Source organism: Mauremys mutica, chromosome 12, assembly GCF_020497125.1.
Source record: "Mauremys mutica isolate MM-2020 ecotype Southern chromosome 12, ASM2049712v1, whole genome shotgun sequence".
Taxonomy (NCBI): Eukaryota; Metazoa; Chordata; order Testudines; family Geoemydidae; genus Mauremys; species Mauremys mutica.
The window spans coordinates 44,595,514-44,620,390 of NC_059083.1; the positions used below are offsets into that span (position 1 = coordinate 44,595,514).

Below are 24,877 nucleotides of genomic sequence, written 5' to 3' on the forward strand. Positions count from 1 at the left end.
TCTCATTAACCAGCCCTGGGTCAGACATGCTGGGAACTTTCACACTCAGACTCTGGAGACACTTTGGGTCCTTCTACACAGCCTGCAGCAGTGAGTCTTGGAACAGGGTGGACAGATTCAGTCTTGCGGGGCTCCCTCTTTGGAATTAAAAATAGCCGCATAGATTTTCAGGTTCTGGCTGGAGCTCAGGCTCTGAAGCCCAGGGTGGAGCCAGGTCTGCCCCTCACAGTGCAAGAGGGGACATTGTCTGTGTCCACATCCCCTTCACCCCCTTCCTGGGATGGGGAACAGCAGCCGCAGGGCCCCTCCCTTCACCCCCAGTGCAGGGGAGTGAGAGCTCTCAGCCTCCTGGGCAGTGGGGCCTCCCAGCACAGGTTCCTGGGTGAGCGTGAAAGTGTCTCCACACAGAGAGCTCTGTACACCCGGCAAATACACAGATGTGCCCATGGACCAGGATCCGAGATGGTGCTCTCCCCAGGAGTGATGGAAGCTCCCTCAAAGTAGAGGGGTCACCCACTCGTGCCAGCCCTTCTCCCTGAGCTCCTGTCCCCGCATCCCTGAACCCTCGCTCTCACACTGCCCCTTCTTCCTGAGCTCCTGCCTTCACACCACCTCTTCCCCACACCCTGACCCCCTGGTCTCTCCTCTCGGCCCCCTCCCCCAGCGTCACTCACCCTTACAGCTGGTAAAAAGTGGGAGGGAATAGCCCTCCCATTGGTAAAAGTGATGGGGCCATGGCCTCCTGGCCCCCCTCTTCCAGTGCCCCTTACTCACCCGCTCCCACCCCAGGAAGAGAGGGGGCTTGGGCAAGTGTCAGTGAGTTCAGTGCTGGGGGTACGAGTGCAGTTTACACCCCGGCTGCTGAAGCTCTGTCTATTGAGGGTATAAGGAGACTGAGGCCGTGTGAGCCCCCCACTGTCCTGCCAACATGGCTCAGCCCTGACATCTGCTGGAGCCTCTCCCTGGGGAGGAATTGTCCCTGCAGCCCTGCAGAGGTGGCCGGTGAGGCTGCCGTTAAAGTGAGTTACGATGTGAGCTCCTGTCCGCTGGGAACTGGACTCTGAGCCTGGGCTGAGATCGGTGACTGGGGAGTGAAAGACCCCAGCTGCCCTCACTGCCCCCCTGAGCCAGCCCAGCGCCGCCAGCCATTCAGTGCGATACCAGCGATGCTCAGGCTTGGTGACACCCCCAGTGCCCCAGCAGGCAGGGTGAGGGCCTGTCCAAGGAGCAACGGGCACAATCTGCAGCAAGGGAGGTTGAGGCTGGAGATGAGGAAACACTTGCTAATTCTCAGGGCAGTGAAGCTCTGGACCCAGCTTCAAGGGAGGTTGTGGGATCTCTGTCACTGGAGGTTTGTAAGAACAGGTTGGACAAATCCCTGCCAGGGATAGTCTAGTCCCTGACCTAGCGTGGGGGGCTGGACTAGGCAGGGCCGCCCAGGGCAGGGGCAAGTGGAGCAATTTGCTCCAGGCCCCAGGCTCCGCAGGGGCCCCCACGAGAATGGCTGAGGCTCCCTCCCCAGCCCCGGCCCGCCTCCGCCCCTCTCCCGGAGCCTCAGCACATCCAGCAGCGTCCCTGAACAGCGCTGCAGCGTGGCTCCGGCGGTGCCCCTGAGCTCTGCCCCGCTCAGAGCCGCGTGGTCAGGGGGTGGGGCTGCAAGCTCCAGGCTGAGCTCAGCTCCCTCCACTCATCCTAGAGCTCGCAGCCCCGCCCCCTGACCACGCGGCTCTGAGCGGGGCGGAGCTCAGGCCTCACCGGAGCCATGCTGCAGCTGTCGACGGAAGCTCCTGGATGCGCTGAGGCTCCAGGTGACGGGGGAGCCGGGACCCTGGGGTGCAGGAAGCCCTGGTTACGGTGCCCCACACATTCACCCAGTTACTCCCCTGAGCTGCCGGACACAGGTCCCTGGGGTCAGAGCACAGGCAATCGAGTGGCACTGACCGGCCGGGGCTGCTGGGGTGGGGGGAAGGAAAGGGTTAATCCCAGCGCGGTGGCACTTGGCTGCCCGGCCCTGGCTAGTCTCTGCCCTCTGGGTGCAGCTCAGGGCGTGTGTCTCTGAGCAGGTCCCTGCCCACTCACCCGCCATTTGCCCCAGACACAGAGAACCCAGGTGCCGAGGGAAGGAGCAGCCCCAGCAGCACCGCATTGGCCCTGGCACAGGCTGAGCCTGCGAGCGCAGCAGCAGAGGCAGCGGCAGAGAGAGGGGCTCAGCCATTGAGAGCAGCAGCGTCCCCACCCGCAGGGGAGGGGTCAGCGCTGGGACAACAGGCTGGGCTGGGTCAGGGGCTGGGAGCTCTGGCAGCGAGTGTGGTGCCAGCACCAACAGCCCTGCTGGAGACCCTGGGCCTGGCCAGCCTGGAGCAGCCAGCGAGTGACTCAGGGCCTGGGGCCCTGCCCAGGAAGGGGCTTCTGGGGGGCTGACAGGAGGCTCCCCAGGGGCTGGTGATCCCCTAGAACGAGGCACTGAGCTGACTGGCTCAGGATCCCGACAGGCTCAGGGGCCAGGGGTGTGGAATGATCCAGAGCCCAGCCGGGTTCAGGGCCCAGTGGGCACAGACTGTGCTGGGCTGGGAGCAGTGAGCGGGGATGGGAGCAGGGATGTGCTGGCTCCAGACAGTCACAGACAGGAAGCTGCTTCCCCCACAGCCTGGGGTTCCTGCTCCCCGGAGCCCTGAGATCCTGGCCCTGCAGCCGGCACCGACTGTGCAGCCTCCATTGGCCGGGACAGACACACCCAGCTTGGCCCCTTCGACTGCCCCCTGCTGGGGGTGGGTGGGAAGAGAGGAGCGGCGGGGGTAGGAGGAATGGGCCAGTTCAACGATCACAGACCGATCTCACTGAACCCTCCCACCCCCGTCTCCTCTGCCTTAGTTTCTTCTCTGTCCCTCCTCGCTGTCAGGTTTCTGCCTTTGCCCCCAGTCTCCACGCTGGGGTTGTGGGAGGGATTTGGATGGGGGCAGCTCACGCTCAGCCGTTGTGACAGGGTCACACTCTTGTAAGTGAGTCTCACTCACTGAGCAGCAAACCACTGACCCAACCTCACACTGGGCTGTGCTCAGAGCAGACGAGGGGCCCGTAGGATTCAGCTTGTTACCCAGTAACACACGGCCCAGGTCAGACCACAGGAGCTAGACTGGCCCCTCCTCCAGCTCAGAAAGCTCATCCAGCCTTGGCTAATGGGGGCTGGGGCAGTGCTGAATGGTGGCCACACAACGCAGCCCTCACGTGTCCCAGGAGAGAGGCACAGACACGTCATCTGTTACCCATCTGTGCAGGTCCCAGTACAATGGGCCCAGTCCAGGCCTCACAGCACCTGGCTCAGGGACACCCAGTAACTCAGCCATGGAGGGGTCAGGATGTCAGAGTGATGGGGCCTGGTCAGACACCTGGGCAAGTACCAGCAGGTGGCTGTAAGTAGCAGGCAAACTGCCCAGCACTCAGCGCATCAGCCTCCAGCTATCACAGCTCCAAGCCTGTCAACTGGGTGCAAGCGTGTCCTGGGGTCGCAGGCTGTGTCCAGAGCCCCAGGCACAACACAGCTGAATGTCCCAGTAGAATCCACTCACCTATGAATCTCTTCAGTGCTTCCTTCATGTCAAGGGAAATTTTATACACGTTCTTCAGATCAGTAGAAACAGCTTCTGGTTCCTGGAGTTTCACATTCTCACTTCTATGAAGAAAATGTCCCATCATCACTCAGCTGCTCTGTACACACATCATCCCAGAACCACCACCAAGAATATCCAAGCAATGACAATAGGAAACACACCTGCTCAATGCGCTTTTCATATCCTGAAAGGAAAAAGAGAAAAAATGTTCTGTATTAACACAATGTTCATAAAACTTTCATCTAGAAAATAGATCAACCCTCCTAGGCTTCACTGTTTTGTGGTAAAATCTCATACACCATTTTGCATTAACACTTGTTTCATTTATGTAGGTGAGACAGGAATTTAGCTAAAGGATTCTCCCTTCTAGGGACCCAACCCATCAGTATCTGTGTTTATCATCTGTGTTGGGTCCAATGTTCTGGAGTCAGAGCAGGGATGGGTTCAGCTCAGTATCATTCTTCTATCATCCATTTAATCTCCCATGGCCTCACTGGGTCTCCATGAGGAGAATTCCCCTCGAACATGAACTGGAATATTTTGGAACTGATGGAGCCCTTAGCCTGATGTTCTGTTGATCAGTAAACCACAGAACACATTTACTCTAATTGTTGGAATCCAGACCCAGGGATCTGAGTTCTACTTCTGGATGGGTGGAGAATTTTGATGCCATCTCACCTTTAGCAGTTCGACAACTGGTTGCTGACACTTCTCCTCTATCTCTGTGATCAGCTGCTGCAGAGAGGAGCTTTGCTGGGAGAGTTTTGTGACATTTTCCCTTAGTCTCTGCAGAGTCTCCCTCTCCTCCTCCTCCAGGCTCTGCAGAAGCAGCTGCTCCTCCTCTCTCAGCAGTGTGTGCAGTTTGTTAAATTCACCTGCAATCATCTCTCTCTTGTTCTTCACTTTCCCCTTGAAATAGAAGAATAGGAAAGGCACAGAGAAAATGTGAGCCAGATGTTGAGTTACACAGACTGGGCCTCTGTCCATGAAGCAGGGAATGTTAAATCACTATCAGGTTTGTAAGGATATTTACTTTGAGAAACATACCACAAAGGGTTTGTTTTAGTTCAAAATTAATAAGGCCAGTTTGGTAGCAGGGTTGTCTAGGGTGCTTTGTAAAGCCGCAGTGTGTTATTGCAGATGGCATGGAATGGACACAAGGAAGTGGGGCACACATGGGTGTTGGCACCCAGGGTATTGTCAGAGCTGGCTTTGGCCTCACCCAGCCTGCCTGAGCACCCCATGCCCATGTGTCCAGTGACCAGCCAGTGTCTTCCTCACACACCCCAAATTCTCTTCAGGGATTTCACTGTGAAAGGCAAGTGAACTGGCACAGACATTGATTGTATCCCATGGGTTCATCCCCTGGCTACAGACAAGCACAGCTAAGGTCACAGTAACAGTAGCAGGTGACTGGGATGAGGTGGCCACATGATGGCAGCAGAGGCTGTGAAATTGGTAAACTCTGCCTGGCTTTACACTGATCTGCCTCTGGCTCTGCTGACTCAGGGGGTGTCCACACTGCAATGGAGGAGTGAAGGCAGCAGGTGAAGACACACTCCAGCTTGCTCGGGTGTTGGTAGCAGTGAAGCCACAGCAGCAGGAGCTGTACAAGCCCACCCAGCCTCCTGGGTAATGACTCAGTGACTAGCCTGCAGCTACCTGTTGGTGCCCTTGGGGCAGACTTTGCAAAGAGCTCAGCACCCACAACTGGGTTTGATGTTCAGAGGAGCTCAGCTCCCAGCCCAGCCCCAGCCCGGCCAGCTGAGTGATTTTGAACCTCACCCATGGGGTAAATCCTCCCCCCAGCTCTAGTGTCCAGCCCAGGCACTGGGCAGATGCTCTGCAGGGACTGTGGGGGAGGAGGTGGGGGAAGGATGAAGAAGGAACAATCCCTGTGTCCTCCAGGCTGCAGACACACTGTGGAGCTATTTCATGGAGGCCCCTGAATCCCACTGGCTGCAGCAGCCTCCACACCACACCCACCTGCAGGAGGGAAACAGGGTCCGTGTCATAGTGAAAACACTGCACCCACTATTGAGAATTTGCCCCTATCAAAGAGCACTGGGGTGAGTTTGCACCACCTCACTATGCTCAGGAATTGCCCCTCCTCTGCCGCATACAGGAGCTGCTGTGCTGAGACCCCCAACAGAGACACAGCCTGATCCTGCTGGCACCAAGCCTCTGTCACGGGGCAAGCAACCAGAGCAGGTTCATACCCTCGTCCTGGAGCTTCACAGCTCCTTCGTCCTGGGAGCGCTGCAGTGGGGGAAGGGCTCAGGGAGAGAGAAACACGGACACCCACCTGCCACTCCGTGGTTTTCTCCTTCTCTTTAGACGTCAGCGCTAGGGCATCCTCCAGATCCTTCCTCAGAGGGCCCAGGGCTCCCTGGAGTTTCTCCTGCAGGGACATTGTGTGCAATAAACAGCCATTAGTCTGCCTGTCTGATGGGTGGAGAGTATCATAGAATCATAGAGTTGGAAGGGACCTCAGGAGGTCTTCGAGTCCAACCACCTTGCACAAAGCAGGACCAATCCCCAACTAAATCATCCCAGTCAGAGCTTTGTCAAGCCTGACCTTAAAAACCTCTAAGGAAGGAGATTCCACCACCTCCCTAGGTAACCCATTCCAGTGCTTCACCACCCTTCAAGTGAATTTTTTCCCCTAATATCCAACCTAAACCTCCCCCAGTGCAACCTGAGATCATTACTCCTTGTTCTGTCATCTGGTACCACTGAGAACAGTCTAGATCCATCCTCTTTGGAACCCCCTTTCAGGTAGTTGAAAGCAACTATCAAATCCCCCCTCATTCTTCTCTTCTGCAGACTAAATAATCCCAGTTCCCTCAGCCTCTCCTCATAAGTCGTGCTCCAGCCCTCTAATCATTTTTGTTGCCCTCCGCTGGATTCTTTCCACATCCTTCTTGTAGTGTGGGGCCCAAAACTGGACACAGTACTCCAGATGAGGCCTCACCAATGCCAAATAGAGGGGAATGATCACATCCCTCAATCTGCTGGCAATGCTCCTACTTATACAGCCCAAACTGCCGTTAGCCTTCTTGGCAACAAGGGCACACTGTTGACTCATTTCCAGCTTCTCATCCACCGTAACCCTTAGGTCCTTTTCTGCAGAACTGCTGCTTAGCCACTCGGTCCCTAGTCTGTGGCAGTGCATGGGACTCTTCCGTCCTAAGTGCAGGACTCTGCACTTGTCCTTGTGTAACCTCATCATATTTCTTTTAGCCCAATCCTCTAATTTGTCTAGGTCCCTCTGTATCCTATCCCTACCCTCCTGCGTATCTACCACTCCTCCCAGTTTAGTGTCATCTCCAAACTTGCGGAGGGTGCAGTCCATGCCATCCTCCAGATCATTAATGAAGATATTGAACAAAACTAGCCCCAGGACCGAACCGTGGGGCGCTCTGCTTGAAACCGGCTGCCAACTAGACATGGAGCCATTGATCACTGCCCATTGAGCCCAATGATCTAGCCAGCTTTCTATCCACTGTGACAAAGGTCCTCCTCTACCTTCGTGGGTCCTGCGCTTATTTGTCAGATTTGCTCACCTCAGTGATCTTCCCCACAGTCTGGGTCAACTCCTCCTGTGTCTGATCAGGAGTTGGGAGGTTTGCAGGGAACCCAGGCCTGCTCTCTACTCTGGGTTCCAGCCCAGGGCCCTGTGGATCACAGCTGTCTATAGTGCCTCCTGTAACAGCTGCATGACAGATACAACTCCCTGGGCTACTTCCCCATGGCCTCCTCCAAACACCTTCTTTATCCTCACCACAGGACCTTCCTCCTGGTGTCTGATAACGCTTGTACTCCTTAGTCCTCCAGCAGCACACCCTCTCACTCTCAGCTCCTTGTGCCTCTTGCTCCCAGCTCCTCACACACTTCTTCTCCTCTGGCTCCCCCCTCCCTGACTGGAGTGAGCTCCTTTTTAAACCCAGGTGCCCTGATTAGCCTGCCTTGATTGGCTGCAGGTGATCTAATCAGCCTGTCTGCCTTAATTGGTTCTAGCGGGTTCCTGATTACTCTAGTGCAGCCCCTGCTCTGGTCACTCAGGGAACAGAAACCTCTGTCTCCAGAGGCCAGAAGACCTCCCTTTGACTTCTCTGCTGTAGAGGGTAGGAGGGAGAGGGCTGCTGCTGCTGTTGTTCCTGCTGGGCCCTTGCTGCTGCTGCTGCTGCTGTTGTTCCTGCTGGGCCCTTGCTGCTGCTGCTGCTGTTGTTCCTGCTGGGCCCTTGCTGCTGCTGCTCCCCTGGCTGGGCTAGACACCACCACCCACCCCATTTCTCTGCTGTCTGCTTGCTGGCTGGCTAGTAGATTTCCCCCCCACCACCCAGTTGCTGCTGTTGCTCCACCCACAGCCCCTTGGGGGGGGGGCTGCTGGCCTGCTCCCCGGAGGAGGGGAGTGAGGGACCCCAGCTCCAGGCCTTGTTGCTGAGGAAGCCACCACCACCATCTTCTGAGCGGGGTCCCTCCTGCCTGGCCACCAGACCACCGCCTGGAGCTGCTGGAGCTGCTGTGTTAGCTGCTGGGGAGCTGCTGGAGCCCCGAGGAGGAGGAGAGCGCTGCCTGCTGTTGCTGGAGGACCTCGTAGAGACTCTGAAGGCCACCGTGGAGGGGGCACCTAAGGACTGAGTATTTTTCGGACTGTGCTCTTGTGGTGGGGGCTTGGACTGTGTCTGTTGGGACACTGGGGGTGTGGCGTGGAGCCTACCCCCGGTCCATCTGTGTCCCCCTTCGCCCCCACCACCGTCGTTGCCCCCTCCACCACCCCCGCTGGCGTTTTTCCATCTGCCTCATTCTCCTGCCTCTGGGACTGAGCTGCTCACCTGGCTTGCCACGCCCGCCTCCACCTTTTGGGCCTGCAGCAGCAGCCAGCTGCATTGACTTTTTGCACAAGTGCCCGTGGGCGCACCCCCCACCCCCACCCCCTTGGCCTGGCCCCCTCTCCTTTGCCACATTTGTCTGCCCCACCCATTTCCTATGTGGCCCTGACTGTCCTGCCCCAGCCCTGCAGCTAGCCCCGTGGTCCCACTGCCCTGTTCCTAGTTTGACTTTCCCCCCCCAGCCCTGTGATCCCCCAGCCCTGATTGGCCCCTCCCCTCGTGCGCCCATGCCCCCTCCCATGCGCTTGTGCCCTTCCCCCATTTGAGTTTGCCCTTGTTCACTGCACCCCCCCCTATGCTGTTAGCCCCCCTGATCCCCTAGTGCAAATAGAGGAGCCGGAATTCCCCTCTGGGTCGGTGGCCTGCCACCCTCCCACCCCTGGGTCCTTGCTTGCTCCCCACGCCCCTTTAGCCTTCCCTTTCTGGCACCCTCCTCCCCTGCCTGCAGCCTAGCGGGGAGGGGTGGTCGCCTCCTTTCCCTCCCCTCCCCTCGCTGTTTGTCCCCCTTCCCGCTCTCGTTATGGCGGGGGACGCGGCAGGGGAGACCCCTCGTGATGCTCCCACCGCCCCTCCTCCCGAAACCCCCGTGTCCGATCCCCAAGCCTCTACCTCGACCGCCGCTGCCGGTTTACCTGCCACTGCCCCCGCTGGGGCACCGGCAACGGCGAGTATCGGGGAGACGTCCGCTGCTGCCACGTCCTTCGCCCCTTCCGATTTGGGAGAGGCTCCCCCAGCCGGTGGGAAAGGTCGGGGTGGGAAGAAGGGTAAGGGCCCAGCTATAAAGACCAGGCCCTCCATGGCGGGGACTACCCCCGCTGCCGTGGTCCCGCTACCGGCCGCGGCATCCCTCCCCGCTGTTCCCTCTACCAGCTCCGCAGGTGTCCCTCCCCCGGCCCCCAGGGCATATGCCCAGGTGGCGGCGGCCCCCCCGCCTGCCGCTACTCCTCCGCCTGCCGCTTCCACTACCATCTCTAGCGGCCGGGGCCCCTTTCCCACCTTGACTAGGAAGCACGGCGTCCGTTGCCTCCTGGTGCCCGCCTCGCCCCACGTCGAAACCTATGTGAGGGCGTTGGCGAGGGTAGTGGGGCCCACGGCCATTGTGGCAGCCTCCAAAATGTACGGGAAGGTGGTCTTCTTCCTGGCGTCGGAGGCCGCCGCCCAGGAAGCGGTAGAGACGGGTCTGGCAGTGGGGGGCGTGTTTGTGCCCCTGGAGCCCTTGGAAGACCTGGGGGTCCGCTTGGTCCTGACCTCCGTCCCTCCCTTCCTGCCCAATGCCGCCCTGCTGCCCGCCCTTTCTGCCCTGGGGCGCCCTATTTCTGTCATCAGCCCTCTCCCGTTGGGCTGCAAGGACCCCGCCCTCCGTCACGTCCTCTCGTTCCGCCGGCAGGTGCAGCTTCAACTGCCGCCGGCGGCACATGACGGAGAGGCGATCGAGGGGTCCTTTGTGGTCCCCTACCAGGGAGCCCGCTACCGGGTGCATTATTCAACGGGGGAGGCCCGGTGCTACCTCTGCCGGGCGATGGGGCACGTCCGGAGGGACTGCCCCTTGGCCCGGCACGGAGGAGCGTCCGGGACCCCCGAGCCCCGGTATGGCGCCGGCCCCGTCACCGCCAGTGCCCCTAGCTGCCCAGCACCTGACGCTGCCCCTCCTCCTTCTCAGTCCACCGCTGTGGAAGAGGGTGCGGCGGAGATAACGCCGGGCGTGGGAGAGGGCCCGCCCCAGGGAGACTTCTCCCTCGTTCCTGTTGCCCCTCCGTTGCCTCCCCGAGTCCCTAAGCCGCTGCCCTTGCCCCCAGACCTGACCCCTGTTAGCCAGCCCCCGGATGATGCCATGGAGGGCTGGTCCTTAGTGCAGGGGAAGCGGGGCAAGCGGAAGGCTCTGGTCCCATTACATCTTTCGGATTCGGAGGCCCCCCGGAAGAGCAGGAAGGGGGTCTCTGATGACGAGCCTTCCGCCTTGCCCCCCGACGACGCCCGTTTTGTGGTGCCGGCTGGGCGCGACGTGGCAGCACCGGACGGTGACGCTGCCCCTTCTCCAGGGTCCCTTCCTGAGGAAGCCCCCGAGGGAGCCCCCCTTGCCCGCTTGCCATCCGCAGCCTCCGCGAGGACTGAGGTGGGCGTCGCTTCGGGTGTTGGCGGGGAGGGCCCCGGGGTGGCGGACGGCGATCTCCCCTCCATCTACGAGGAGATCGAGGCCCTGGGTCTGACCCCGGTTACGCAGGGGGAGGACGACCCTTTACTAGCGGGCCTCGATCTGAGTGACCTCACCTCGGTCTCCCTGTCCCCGGTTTCCCCTCCCCTGACTGCCGCTTCTGCTCCTGCCTCTGAGGGTCCCCTGGGGTCTTTCATCAGCTCGGCTGCAGGTGGCACCTCACTGACGGCCGCCGAGCCCCTTGAGGCGACGGCCGGTGCCCCGCTGCCCGGACCCGATTCCCAGGGGGTGTCCCTCTTGGGTGTGGGCCAACCGACCCCTGGCCCCACCCTTGTCCCCTCCACCTCCCGTGATGCCATTGCCACCCCTGGGGATACTCCACTGGGCGCGGCCTTAGTTGTTTTTCCCTGCCCTGACCCATCAGGGGCTGCTGTTCTCCTTCCGCTGCCCCCTGTTGAACTGGGGAGCGGGGCGGGCCGTGTGGCGTCGGCCCATCGGCCGCCACGTCGAGGGTCTGCCCCCTGCCTGCCCGCCTCGGTGGGCCACGGGGCTGTGACGGGGGCCCCGCTGGGGGACGGTCTTCGATCCGTTACCCCGCCCCCCATGCACTGAGGGAGGAGCTGCGGGAGTTCCTTGAGGACGTCCGTGGCTCCCGCAACAAAGTCCAACTTGCGCTCCAGCGGTGGGAGGATTTCCATCTGATCCTTCGGGCCGTAAAGGCCCTCATGGGGGAGGGTAAGGGGACCGGGAAGCAGGCCGCCGCGGCCTACCGGCGGGTCTGCTTATTCCGTGACTCTCTACTCACCTACGGGTTTGGTCACGGATTGCTGCGCGGCCCGACGGAGGCCGTGGGCGTGTCTGCCGGCGAGGATCCCCCCCAGCACTCCTCATGGCGCCGATCATCTTTGCCACTTTGAACGCCCGGGGCTGTAGGATGGGTCTCCGCAGGAGCCAGGTGCTCTCCTTCCTTCGGGTCGGGGGGTACTCTGTGGTTTTCCTGCAGGAGACCCATATGGATCCGGCCGCTGAAGCTAGCTGGCGGCTGGAGTGGGGGGACAGGGTCTACTTTAGCCATCTCTCGGTTCGCTCGGCAGGAGTGGCGACCCTGTTCTCCCCCGACCTACGGCCCGAGGTGCTCGGGGTCGCCGAGGCTGTGCCGGGCCGCCTGCTGCACCTCCAGGTCCGCATGGAGGGGCTTGTGGTTAATCTCGTCAATGTCTACGCCCCGACATCGGGCCTGGAGAGGTTGCGTTTTTATCAGCAGGCGTCCGCCTTCCTCGGCTCCCTGGATCCTCGTGAGTGCCTGGTCCTGGGCGGGGACTTTAACACCACCCTCGAGGAACGGGACCGCTCGGGGACCGAGCAGTGCCCGGCTGCAGCGGACGTCCTCCGGGAGATCGTCGAACGCCACTCCCTGGTGGACGTCTGGCGCGACCACCACCCGGACGACGTCTCGACGTTCACCTTCGTCCGGGTGGAGGCCCGTCGGTCGCTCCTGGTTGGACCGCATTTACCTGTCACGTTTCCACCTTTCACGAGCCCACTCCTCCAGCGTTCGGCCGGCCCCCTTTTCGGATCACCACCTTGCCACCGTGACGGCCTCTCTCTGCGCGGAGAGGCCGGGGCCGGCCTATTGGCACTTTAATAATAGTTTGCTGGAGGACGTGGGCTTCGTGGCGTCCTTCCGGGAGTTCTGGCTGGCCTGGCGAGGACAGAGGCACGCCTTTCCCTCGGCGCGGCGATGGTGGGACCTGGGGAAGGTGCGCGCCCGGCTCTTCTGCCGCGACTACACCCGGGGCGCCAGGCGACGGAGGGATGCGGCGATAGAGCAGTTGGAACGGTAGGTCTTGGAGCTGGAGAGGCGTCTGGCCGCCAGCCCCGAGGATCCATCCCTCTGCGGAGCGTGCTGGGAGAAGCGGGAGGAGCTCCGGGCCCTCGAGGATCATCGAGCCCGGGGTGCCTTTGTTCGATCCCGCATCCGCCTCCTTCGGGAGATGGATCGCGGCTCCCGCTTCTTCTACACCCTGGAGAAAAGGAGGGGGGCCAAAAAGCACGTCACCTGCCTCCTGGCGGAGGACGGCACCCCCCTCACGGATCCGGTGGAGATATGCGGGAGGGCCAGGGCCTTCTACGCGGCTCTTTTCTCCCCGGATCCGACCGATCCTGACGCTTGCAAAGTGCTCTGGGATGGACTCCCGATGGTCAGCGCGGGCGACCGGGACCGGCTAGAGCTGCCTCTCACTCTGGCCGAGTTCTCGGAAGCCCTCCTTCGCATGCCCACCAATAAATCTCCGGGCATGGACGGGATGACCGTGGAGTTCTACCGCGTGTTCTGGGACGTCCTCGGCCCGGACCTAGTCACCGTCTGGGCCGAGTCTTTGCGGGGCAGGGTCCTCCCTCTCTCGTGCAGGCGAGCTGTGCTCACCTTATTGCCGAAGAGGGGGGACCTCCGTGATTTACGGAATTGGCGTCCCATCTCGCTCCTCAGCCCGGACTACAAAATCGTTGCGAAGGCCATCTCGATGCGGCTAGGGTCTGTGCTGGCGGACGTGGTCCACCCAGACCAGACCTACACCGTCCCGGGCCGCATGATCTTTGATAACTTGTATCTGGTCCGGGACTTCTGGAATTAGGGTGTAGAGATGGTCTGTCGTTCGCCCTCTTGTCCCTGGATCAGGAGAAGGCGTTCGACAGGGTGGACCACGAGTATCTCCTGGGCACTCTGCAAGCGTTTGGCTTCGGACCCCAGTTTGTGGGTTTTCTCCAGGTGCTGTACGCTTCCGCGGAGTGTCTGGTCAGGCTCAACTGGACCCTGACCGAGCCGGTCAGCTTCGGGTGAGGAGTACGGCACTGGTATCCCCTCTCGGGTCAGCTGTACGCTCTGGCGATCAAGCCCTTCCTCTGTCTCCTCCGTCGGAGGCCGACGGGGTTGGTGCTCCGGGAGCCGGAGCTGCGGCTGGTCCTGTCGGCGTACACCGACGATGTGCTCCTCGTGGTCCAGGACCCGGGCAACTTGGTGCGGGTGGAGGCTTGCCAGGCCATTTATTTGGCGGCCTCCTCCGCCCGAGTCAACTGGGTCAAGAGCTCTGGCCTGGTGGTCGGGGACGGGTGGCAGGCGAGCTCCCTCCCAACCGCGCTTCAGGCCATCCGGTGGAGCGCGGGTCCGCTGCTCTATCTCGGCATTTACCTTTCTGCCACGCATCTATCTCCGCCAGAGAACTGGCATGGTTTAGAGGGCGGGGTGAGGGCGCGGCTCCGGAAATGGACAGGACTACTCTGGTGCCTCTCTCTTCGAGGGAGGGCGCTGGTGCTGAATCAATTAGTCCTGTCTATGCTCTGGTACCGGCTCAACACCCTGGTCCCGGCCCCGGATTTCCTGGCCAACCTCCGGACGGCGGTTCTGTAGTTCTTTTGGCCAGGAACGCACTGGGTCTCTGCAGGGGTCCTCCACCTGCCCCTGGAGGAGGGGGGGCAGGGCCTGAAGTGCCTGCGCACTCAGGTCCACGTCTTCCGCCTCCAGGCCCTGCAGAGACTCCTGTATGGTGCTGGTAGTCCGGCGTGGAGCGTATTGGCGCACGCCTTCCTCCGCTGCTTCCGAGGGCTCCGATACGACTGGCAGCTCTTTTATCTCCATCCGAGAGGTCTTCCGCGAGACCTCTCTGGGCTGCCGATCTTCTACCAAGACCTCCTCCGGACCTGGAAGCTCTTTTCGACGACCAGGTCCGTGGCAGCCACCATGGGGGTTGATCTCCTCGTGGAGCCCCTGCTACACAACCCCCAGCTCCGTGTGCAGGTGGCGGAGTCCCCCGCGGTGCGCCAGAGGCTGGTCTTGGCAGGAGTCACCGGGGTCGGAGACCTCCTGGACTACGACCGCGGAGGCTGGCTGGATCCCCTGACGCTCGCTAAGCGCATGGGGCTCTCCAGCCCTCGTACTCCCCGGCGCGTACTTCAGGAGGTGAAGGCCGCTTTACTGCCCGCTGCTCGGGCCTACCTCGACCGGGTCCTGCGAGAGGGCACGCCCCGCCCACCTTCCACCCCGGGCCCCGTGGACCTTTTTATCGGGCCCCTGCCCCGTGGACCCAATCGACCCCCTCGCCCTTTCATGGCGAGCCGGCTGCCTACTCTGCAGCCGGTTCTGTTCCAGACCGCGCCAAGAAAACATCTGTACACGCTTGTGCTCCACACACTTCACTACCTCACCCTCGCGTCCCGCCCCGATACGAAATGGCGGGACCTTCTGCCACCTCTCGAGGGTGAGGAGCCCCGGTGGGCCAGCCTGTATTCTGCCCTGGTCCCGAGGCCCGCCGGGGATGTCAGTTGGCGGCTCCTTCACGGGGCCGTGAGCACGGGCGTGTACTTGGCGCGGTTTACCCTTGTCCCCCACACCTGCCCCTTTTGCGGCATGAAGGAGACCCTGGTGCACGTTTATTTAGAGTGCGCCAGGTTGCAGCCCCTGTTCCGGCTCCTCTTGGCTCTCCTCTTACGTTTTTGGTTGCACTTTTCCCCTCTCCTGTTTATCTATGCACTCCCCATCCGTGGCCCCACAAAGTCGCGGGATCTCCTTGTCAACCTCCTCTTGGCCCTGGCCAAACTAGCCATCTATAACACCAGGGAGAGGAGGTTGGCCGACGGGATTTCCTGTGACTGTGGGGCCTATTTCCGCTCCTCCGTCCTTTCATGCATCCGGGCAGAGTTCCTCTGGGCGGCGTCCACTGGCTCCCTTGATGCCTTCGAGGAGCAGTGGGCGTTGTCTGGGGTTCTCTGCTCGGTGTCCCCGTCAGGTTCCCTTCGTTTAGCCCTATGACCTCACTCCCGATCCTGGTTTTTTTCATTGGTTGTCCCATGTACTTAGTTAGTATCCCAGACCTGTAGATCCTCCCCTTAGGCTGGGGGGAGGTCCTTTAGCAGTGGGCGGGCTTCGCCCGCCCACTTCCTGGATACTAATATGACCAGACTCCTGTACCCCACTGGCCTGGCTCTGTCACACCACCTTATAATCCATTCATCCAGCCCATGATTCTTTAACTTGCTGGCAAGCATACTGTGGGAGACTGTATCAAAAGCTTTGCTAAACTCAAGGAATAACACGTCCACTGCTTTCCCCTCATCCACAGACCCAGTTATTTCATCATAGAAGGCAATTAGGTTAGTCAGGCATGACTTGCCCTTGGTGAATCCATGCTGACTGTTCCTGATCACTCTCCTCTCCTCAAAGTGCTTCAAAATTGATTCCTTGAGGATCTGCTCCATGATTTTTTCCAGGGACTGAAGTGAGGCTGACTGGCCTGTAGTTCCGCAGATCCTCCTTCTTCCCTTTTTTAAAAATAGGCAATACATTAGCCTTTTTCCAGCCATCCAGGACCTCCTCGATCGCCATGAGTTTTCAAAGATAATGGCCAATGAGTCTGCTATCACATCAGCCTACTATTTTAGCACCCTCGGATGCAGCGCATCCAGCCCCATGGACTTGTGCTCATCCAGCTTTTCTAAATAGTCCTGAACCACTTCTTTCTCCACAGAGGGCTGGTCACCTTCTCCCCATATTGTGCTGCCCAGTGCAACAGTCTGGGAGCTGACCTTGTTCATGAAGACAGAGGCAAAAAAAGCATTGAGTACATTAGCTTTTTCCACATCTCTGTCACTAGATTGCCTCCCCCATTCAGTAAGGGGCTTACACTTTTCCTGACCTTCTTCTTGTTGCTAACATACCTGTAGAAACCCTTCTTGTTACTCTTAACATCCCTTGCTAGCTGCAACTGCAAGTGTGATTTGGCCTTCCTGATTTCACTCCTGCTTGCCTGAGTAATATTTTTATACTCCTCCCTGGTCATTAGTCCAAACTTCCACTTCTTGTAAGCTTCCTTTTTGTGTTTAAGATCAGCAAGGATTTCACTGTTAAGCCAAGCTGGTCGCCTGCCATATTTACTCTTCTTTCTACACATCAGGATGGTTTGTTCGTGCAACGTCAATGAGGATTCTTTAAAATACAGCCAGCTCTCCTGGACTCCTTTTCCCCTCATGTTATTCTCCCAGGGGATCCTGCCCATCAGTTCCCTGAGGGAGTCAAAGTCTGCTTTTCTGAAGTGCAGGGTCCATATTCTGCTGCTCTCCTGTCTTCCTTGTGTCAGGATCCTGAACTCGACCATCTCATGGTCACTGCCTCCCAGGTTCCCATCCACTTTTGCTTCCCCTATTATTTCTTCCCGGTTTGTGAGCAGCAGGTCTAGAAGAGCTCTGCCCCTAGTTGGTTCCTCCAGCACTTGCACCAGGAAATTGTCCCCTACATTTATTTGCCAAAATCTTCCTGGATTGTCTATGCACCGCTGTATTGCTCTCCCAGCAGATACTGGAGTGACTGAAGTCCCCCCTGAGAACCAGGACCTGTGATCTAGTAACTTCTGTTAGTTGCCAGAAGAAAGCCTTGTCCACCTCATCCCTCTGGTCTGGTGGTCTATAGCAGACTCCCACCACAACAACACCTCACACTTCTAAACTTACTCCAGAGTCGCTCCGGTTTTTCTGCAGTTTCATACTGGATCTCTGAGCAGTCATACTGCTTTCTGACATACAATGCAACTCCCCCACCTTTTCTGCCCTGCCTGTCCTTCCTGAACAGTTTATATCCATCCATCACTGTACTCTAGTCATGTGAGTTATCCCACCAAGTCTCTGTTATTCCAATCACATCATAATTACTTGACTGTGCCAGGACTTCCAGTTCTCCCTGCTTGTTTCCCAGGCTTCTTGCATTTGTGTATAGTCACTGTGGCAAACCCAGGCCAAATGGCTACAAAGGGAGGGGTAGGAATTAGTCCCAGGGGGGTTAAAAGGCTTCTCCCTATCCATTGAGGAGAAACAGCTGTGAGAAATTAGGTTCAGCTGGAACAGGGGTTACCAGGGAACTAATTTGGTTCAGCTGGCCCCAATTGCTGGTGACCTTTCAAAACCCTCCCTGACAGGGAAACAGGGGGGAGTGAGAGAAGCAGAGAAGCAGCTAGCGAATAGGTGCAGCAAGGCTCTGCCCTCTTCCAGCAAGGAAGACTGCACTCTGTCCCCAGAAGGGGAGAAAAACAGCAAGGGACTGACTGAGAGGAGGATCAGCCAGACCCTGTGTGACTGGGAAGGATTTTACTTTGCCCAAGCCTGTGTCTCCAAGGCAAAAAGGGACTGAGCCAGCAGAGGAGACGTAGGTACTTTGCCACACGTGGTGTCAGGAGTGGGATGTGCTAGTGAGTGTGGCTCTGTGGCAAGCCATCTCAGGGCAAGGTAAATCACAAAAAAAAAAAAGAAAAAAAGAAAAAAAAATGGAGGATGTAGTGAAGGCGTTGTTACAGGCCACTGCGGCCCAGCAAGAGGCTACCAGAGTACAGGTGGCGGCCCAGCAAGAGTCAGTACGTGTCCAACAGGAGACAAACCAGCTGCTGATGAACCAGGTGGCCCAAGATCGAGCCACCCTAAATGAAGTAGTGAACCAGCTGAAAGCCCTGGCTACGCTGACGCACGGGGCCCAGGGGACCCGGCTGCTACGGGCAAGCAACTATTTACAGAAGATGACTACAGATGACGATATAGAGGCATATCTCCTCGCATTCGAGAGGACGGCACTGCGGGAGGCCTGGCCCCAAGACCAGTGGGCAGGCCTCCTGGCCCCATTCCTGTGTGGGGAGGCCCAGAAGGCCTACTTTGATTTGACACAGAAGCAGCTATGGATTACCCCCAGCTGAAGGCGGAAAACCTGGCGAGGCAGGCGTGACGCCGGTCATAAGGGCCCAGCGCTTCCATGAGTGGAAATACCGGGATGACAAAGCTCCAAGGTCCCAGCTATTTGACTTGATACATCTCGCCTGGAAGTGGCTTCACCCCGAGACCCATGGGCCGGAGAAGGTAGTGGAAATCCTGGTATTGGACAGGTACATGAGGGGGTTGCTGCCAGACATACGAGGATGGGTCTGTCAAAATGATCCCTCCTCTTGTGATGAACTAGTTGCTCTCATAGAGAGACACTTAGCAGCCCAAGAACTTTCTCGGACCACCGAGGAAGGGAGGCGCCAGAATCGGAGACCAGTCTCTGCGCCAAGGCCCCAGTTTGCCCTAGCGCCAGGCCGGACAATGGAGGGGAAGAAGGAGGCGGGAGAGCAGCTGGCAGTCCCGGAGAGGCTGGAGGACTGGGGGAGAAAGACTTGGGGGATAAATCCCAGCAGCCCGAAAAATAGGGGGCTGCCCCAAGCGGGGTACCGATGCTATGCCTGTGGCGAATTGGGGCATATTGCTGCCCAATGCCCAAATCTAGGAGAGCCTATACAATGTGAACTGGGAGATATAGGGGGACTATGTGATCTAATAAGTCTGGTTGGGGTTGCGATGGTCCCGCATAGATACACTAGGCCCGTTAAGATGAACGGTATAGAGACCACAGCATTAATTGACTCAGGAAGTGCAATCACATTAGTCTTGGGGAAGCTGGTCAGGCAGGACCAACTATCCCGGGCCAAACGCTCGGGAATATCCTGTGTGCATGGGGATGTCAACTATTATCCAACTATCCCCGTACGCATAGAAGTTCTCGGAAACCCCACTAAGTTGACGGTGGGAGTAGTTCCGAAACTCCCTTACCCTGTCCTTATCGGACGAGATTTCCCGGGGTTTGATGGCCTACTCCCCGGGGACGAGATAGAAGAAAATAATGACCCTGGGACCCAAGCTGTGGTCCAGATAGATGACCCTTCCCCAGCCTTCCATGAGTTTAGCCAGTATTTGTTCTCCCCGCCGGGGAAGCCCAGGAAGACTTGTAGGGAACGGAGGGCGGATAAAAGGAGGGGGACGAGGATCCTGACCCAGTACCAGAAGTCTACGCTGGCAGCGGAAAGAAGGGACTCGGCTGACAGCGGGACTGGGTCGGCCATCAACAACCCTATCGTCGGGCCTGGTTCCCCAGGGGCTTTCCCCGAGGGGGAGACAGAGGTAGACCCCATAGAATTTGGTCAAATGGGGACCGCACACGGGAATTTTAGTCAGGATCAGGCCAATGATCCCATATACCACAATATTCATAAGGAAGTAGTCGAGGTAAATGGGGTCCCAGTGGAGGGGAGAGTTAAGGGCCCAGGGCCATATTACATGATTAAGAAAGATCTGCTATATAGAGTAGTCCGGGTCCAAGAGCAAGTTATAGAACAACTCTTGATCCCCCGGAAGCATCAGAGGGCGGTAATGGATCTGGCCCATAGTCATCTGTTCGGGGCCCATCTAGGGGTAGATGAGACCCTTGATCGGATCCTACAGAGGTTTTTTTGGCCTGGCATTTATGCGGCAGTCCGGCGATATTGTACCTCCTGTCCGGAATGCCAAATACATGGGCCCCGACCATACTTAAGGGCCCCTCTGGTACCTCTGCCAATTATCAAGGTTCCATTTGAGCGAATAGCTATGGACATAGTAGGGCCATTAGAGAAGTCAGCCCGGGGCCATCAGTGCATTCTGATAGTGCTAGATTATGCCACTCGATACCCTGAGGCCATACCCCTACAGAATACTATGTCCAAGACCATAGCCAAAGAATTAGTCCAAATTTTTTCCAGAGTAGGAATACCTAAGGAGATCCTGATGGACCAAGGGACCCCCTTTGTGTCTAAACTGATGAAGGACCTATGTACCATGCTCCACATATGGACCCTTAGAACATCGGTCTACCATCCCCAGACCGACGGCCTTGTTGAACGTTTTAATAGGACATTGAAAAACATGTTACGGAAAGTGATTAGTTGTGACGGGAAAGACTGGGACGCCCTGCTGCCTTATGTACTTTTTGCTGTACGGGAGGTCCCTCAGGCTTCCACTGGATTCTCCCCCTTCGAGCTGTTATATGGTCGCCACCCCAGGGGCATACTGGACCTGGCTAAAGAAGACTGGGAAGAACAGCCGAACCTGGGGAGAAACATTGTGGAACATGTGCTGGGGATGAAGGACAGAATAGCCCAAGTCGCTCCCCTTGTGCGCGAACACATGGAGAAGGCCCAAGGGGCACAACGGACGTACTACAATGGTCAAGCAAGGACCCGGAAGTTCCAGGTAGGTGACCGGGTGATGGTGCTCATCCCCACAGCGGAGAGCAAGCTCCTGGCCAGGTGGCAGGGGCCATATGAGGTAATAGAAGCTATAGGAGAAGTCGACTATAAGGTCCGACAGCTAGGTCACCGGAAGCTGGAGCAGATCTACCATATAAATCTGCTGAAACCTTGGCAGGATAGAGAAGCTCCGGTGGTTGCGCTGGGGGCACCATCCCCTACAAGCAACCAGCCCGACCTGGTGGGAATATCCTTGGAGTTGACTCCGGAACAACGTTCAGAAGTGATCAGCCTGATCGAACGCAACCAGGATGTGTTCTCGGAAAAACCAGGCAGGACGACTGAGGTTCACCATCACATCTTCACAGAGCCCGGAGTGAAGGTGAACATCAAGCTATACCGGATCCCGGAGGCCAAGAGAGAAGAGATTAGGAGAGAGGTCAGGAAGATGTTGGCCTTAGGAGTCATCGAAGAATCTCATAGTCAATGGTCCAGTCCCGTGGTTTTAGTGCCTAAGCCAGACGGCAGTTTGAGGTTCTGCAATGACTTCCGCAAGCTGAACGAGGTGTCCCGATTCGATGCATACCCTACACCAAGGATAGATGAGCTGATTGGCCGATTGGGAAAGGCACGGTTTATGTCTACCCTTGACCTTACCAAGGGCTATTGGCAGATCCCCCTCGCCAAGGCCGACAAGGAGAAGACGGCCTTTGCAACTCCAGAAGGACTATATCAGTACACTGTTCTCCCCTTTGGGTGCATGGGGCTCCCACTACCTTCCAACGGCTAATGGACAAACTGTTACGACCCCATGGAAAGTACGCGGCAGCCTATCTCGATGACGTCATTATCTATAGCCCTGACTGGGAGACACACCTGGAGAAGGTAGAAGCAGTCCTGGACACTCTGAGGAAGGCAGGACTGACTGCAAATCCCTCCAAATGTTCAATCGGGTTAGCTGAGGCTAAGTACCTTGGGTATATAGTGGGGAGGGGCGTGGTGAAGCCCCAACTCAACAAGTTAGAAGCTATACAGAAGTGGCCCCGACCACTCCGGAAAAAACAGGTCAGAGCATTCCTGGGACTAGTGGGGTACTATAGACGGTTCATTCCCCACTTCGCCACCAGGACATGCCCATTAACAGACCTAACCAAAGCTCGGGGCCCAGACATAGTAAAATGGTCTGCTGCAGCCGAAGCCACTTTTGCCGATCTGAGGACGGCCCTTTGCACAGACCCCGTACTAGTAGCTCCGGACTGGGCGAAGGAGTTTATCTTACAAACGGACGCCTCTGAAGTAGGGCTGGGGGCGGTGCTTTCACAAATGGTTGGAGATGACAAACACCCCATCCTCTTCCTCAGTAGGAAGCTCCTACCTAGGGAATGGAAATATGCCATAGTGGAGAAGGAATGCCTGGCAGTAAAATGAGCCATAGAAAGCCTCCGCTACTATCTACTTGGGCGGAGGTTTATCCTGGTCACGGACCATGCGCCTTTGCAGTGGATGCCCCAAAACAAGGAAAAAATGCGAGGGTAACAAGATGGTTTCTGTCGCTTCAACCCTTCCACTTCACAGTATGACATAGGTCTGGAACCCAACATGGCAATGCAGATGGCCTGTCGAGGGTGCACTGCTTTCCGACCCAAGTAGCCCAACCCCGTAGTGTTGAGCGGGGCGGGCGGGGGGGGGGGGATATGTGGCAAACCCAGGCCAAATGGCTACAAAGGGAGGGGTAGGAATTAGTCCCAGGGGGGTTAAAAGGCTTCTCCCTATCCATTGAGGAGAGACATCCATGAGAAATTAGCTTCAGCTGGAACAGGGGTTACCAGGGAACTAATTTGGATCAGCTGGCCCCAATTGCTGGTGACCTTTTTAAACCCTCCCTGGCAGGGAAACAGCGGGGGAGTGAGAGAAGCAGAGAAGCTGCCAGCGAATAGGTGCAGCAAGGCTCTGCCCTCTTCCAGCAAGGAAGACTGCACTCTGTCCCCAGAAGGGGAGAAAAACAGCAAGGGACTGACTGAGAGGAGGATCAGCCAGACCCTGCGTGACTGGGAAGGATTTTACTTTGCCCAAGCCTGTGTCTCCAAGGCAAAAAGGGACTGAGCCAGCAGAGGAGAAGCAGGTACTTTGCCACAGCACTTAAGATAACTCGCAGATGATCCTGCTTTCTCAGTATGAGACAGGAGTCCTCCCCTCTTCCACTCTCCTGCTCGTGCTTCCTCCCGGTATCCCATTTCCCCACTTACCTCAGGGCTTTGGTCTCCTTCCCCCGGAGAACCTAGTTTAAAGCCCTCCTCACTAGGTTAGCCAGCCTGCTTGCAAAGATGCTCTTCCCTCTCTTCATTAGGTGGAGCCCATCTCTGCCTAACAATCCTTCTTCTTGGAACACCATCCCATGGTCAAAGAATCCAAAGCCTTCTCTCCGACACCACCAGCGTAGCCATTTGTTGACTTCTATGATTAGACGGTCTCTACCTGGGTCTTTTCCTTCCACAGGGAGGATAGACAAGAACACCATTTGCACCTCAAACTCCTTTATCCTTCTTCCCAGAGCCACATAGTCTGCAGTGATCCGCTCAAAGTCGTTCTTGGCAGCATCATTGGTGCCCGTGTACCATAGATATCGTCCTTTCATACACAAGCAGTAAAATATCCTGGAAGGAGGCAGCAGACTCAGCTCTGCGGGCCCCAAAGGCAGCGTGGGAGCAGAGACGCCAGTCTCAGAGCGGGGATGCTCTGCATCATGCAGGTACTCAGGACTTCTCAAGGCCTGTGTTTTTAGCTAAAGTTTCATATCACTGAGCACAGGCCAGAGAGGAAATAGCTGGGAAGGTTCTGAACGATCCCTCCTGCCAGTGAGAGCGAGGAGCTTAGGACGATGCATCACTGCACTGTGCCCCAGGCCCAGGCCAGGAACAAGATCTACACGGTGCTCTCACCTGTCTGCCAGGCTCACATGTGGCCTCCCCTAGGCAGCAGCTGGGAGCCTGACACCAGCGCCGCCCCATTAACTGTACAGGGTGAAGCTGTGGGATCAGTGAGGAACAAGGGACACACTCGGTCTGGGGGAATGTGTCACCCATAATTATAACTGCTCCAGAGCTGTAACAATCCAGGGCTCTCTTCCCCTTTGACAGCGTGTGATTCCTTCACCCGGCACAGCAACATGCTCCTGCCCCTTCAGTCCCACTCTGTGCAACAGCCCCGGCAGCCCCCCAGAGCCGCCTCCTGAGATCTCCCCGTTTCACTTTTTCTCTTTTCTCTGAGCCCTTGAGTTCTCTCCTGCCCTCTGCCCACGGGCCCAGGCTGCTGCTGAGAGCTCCTGGGGAGCTGCTCGGTGACACCCCTGCCGTGCTGCTGCAGGGAAGCAGTGAGCGATGGAGCCAGCAGGGGCTAGTGAGAGAGAGGAGTCGGAAAAGCAGCCTTTGCATCCAGCAAAACAGCTTCATAAATGAGCAGGGATCAGACTGGGGGAGAGGGCGAAGGGACAAAGGGCAGAGGGCAGGAGAGAACTCGAGGGCTCATAAAGAGCCATCAGCCCTGTTCTCTCTATTAGGCATTGAAACTTGTAGTGCTGGGGCAAAAATGTCTGGATTCTCTGAAGATCCACCCACAAAATAAGCTCCGCCCATGCGAGTCACCAAAAGGAGACAGCATGGTCTGTTCACAGGAGATGGTGCGTTGTTCAAAACGGGATGGAGTTGCTGATTGGTTCCAAATGGCTCCTGGGGCCGGTCTCCCCTCATGGGGCCAGAATATACCCCTGGGCTCTCTGGGCCTGGACCTTCTTTACTGGGGGGGAAATAAGAGGTGGCATCTCCCAAACATCACCCGCCTGTGGCACCGGAAGGAGGTGTCACTGGCAGTACATGGTGCTGGGCTGTAACTCTCCCTTTCCGCTCTCACAAGGTGAATGAAATTGTTAACAATGCTGATATTTAAAGGATCATCCCCAGGGACCTGAGCCCACCCCCCACTCAGGGACTGGAGCTGTTCAGACCTCTCCGAGCTGCTGTGCCCAGCTCTCTGTATCCCTACATGTGGGTCAGTTTTGAAGTTTTCTTCACAACCAGAACAGCTGGAGAGTCAGTTTAACACAAAGTGAAAGCTGAGATCCTGGAGAACAAGGCAGTCGCAGAGAAGTGCCAGTACTTCCTG

General features: G+C 57.7%; 1 protein-coding gene across 1 annotated transcript in view; it reads right to left on the reverse strand.

Annotated features, from left to right (window-relative positions):
• Positions 1 to 24,877, reverse strand: part of LOC123345980 (E3 ubiquitin-protein ligase TRIM39-like) — a 37,852-nt gene that overhangs the window by 11,134 nt on the left and 1,841 nt on the right. The window contains exons 2-5 of the mRNA XM_044983123.1: positions 5,914 to 6,009; positions 4,287 to 4,517; positions 3,770 to 3,792; positions 3,567 to 3,670 (exon numbers count right to left, since the gene is read on the reverse strand). Coding sequence (XP_044839058.1) covers positions 3,567 to 3,670; positions 3,770 to 3,792; positions 4,287 to 4,517; positions 5,914 to 6,009 — 454 coding nt within the window. The remainder of the gene's footprint in view (positions 1 to 3,566; positions 3,671 to 3,769; positions 3,793 to 4,286; positions 4,518 to 5,913; positions 6,010 to 24,877) is intronic.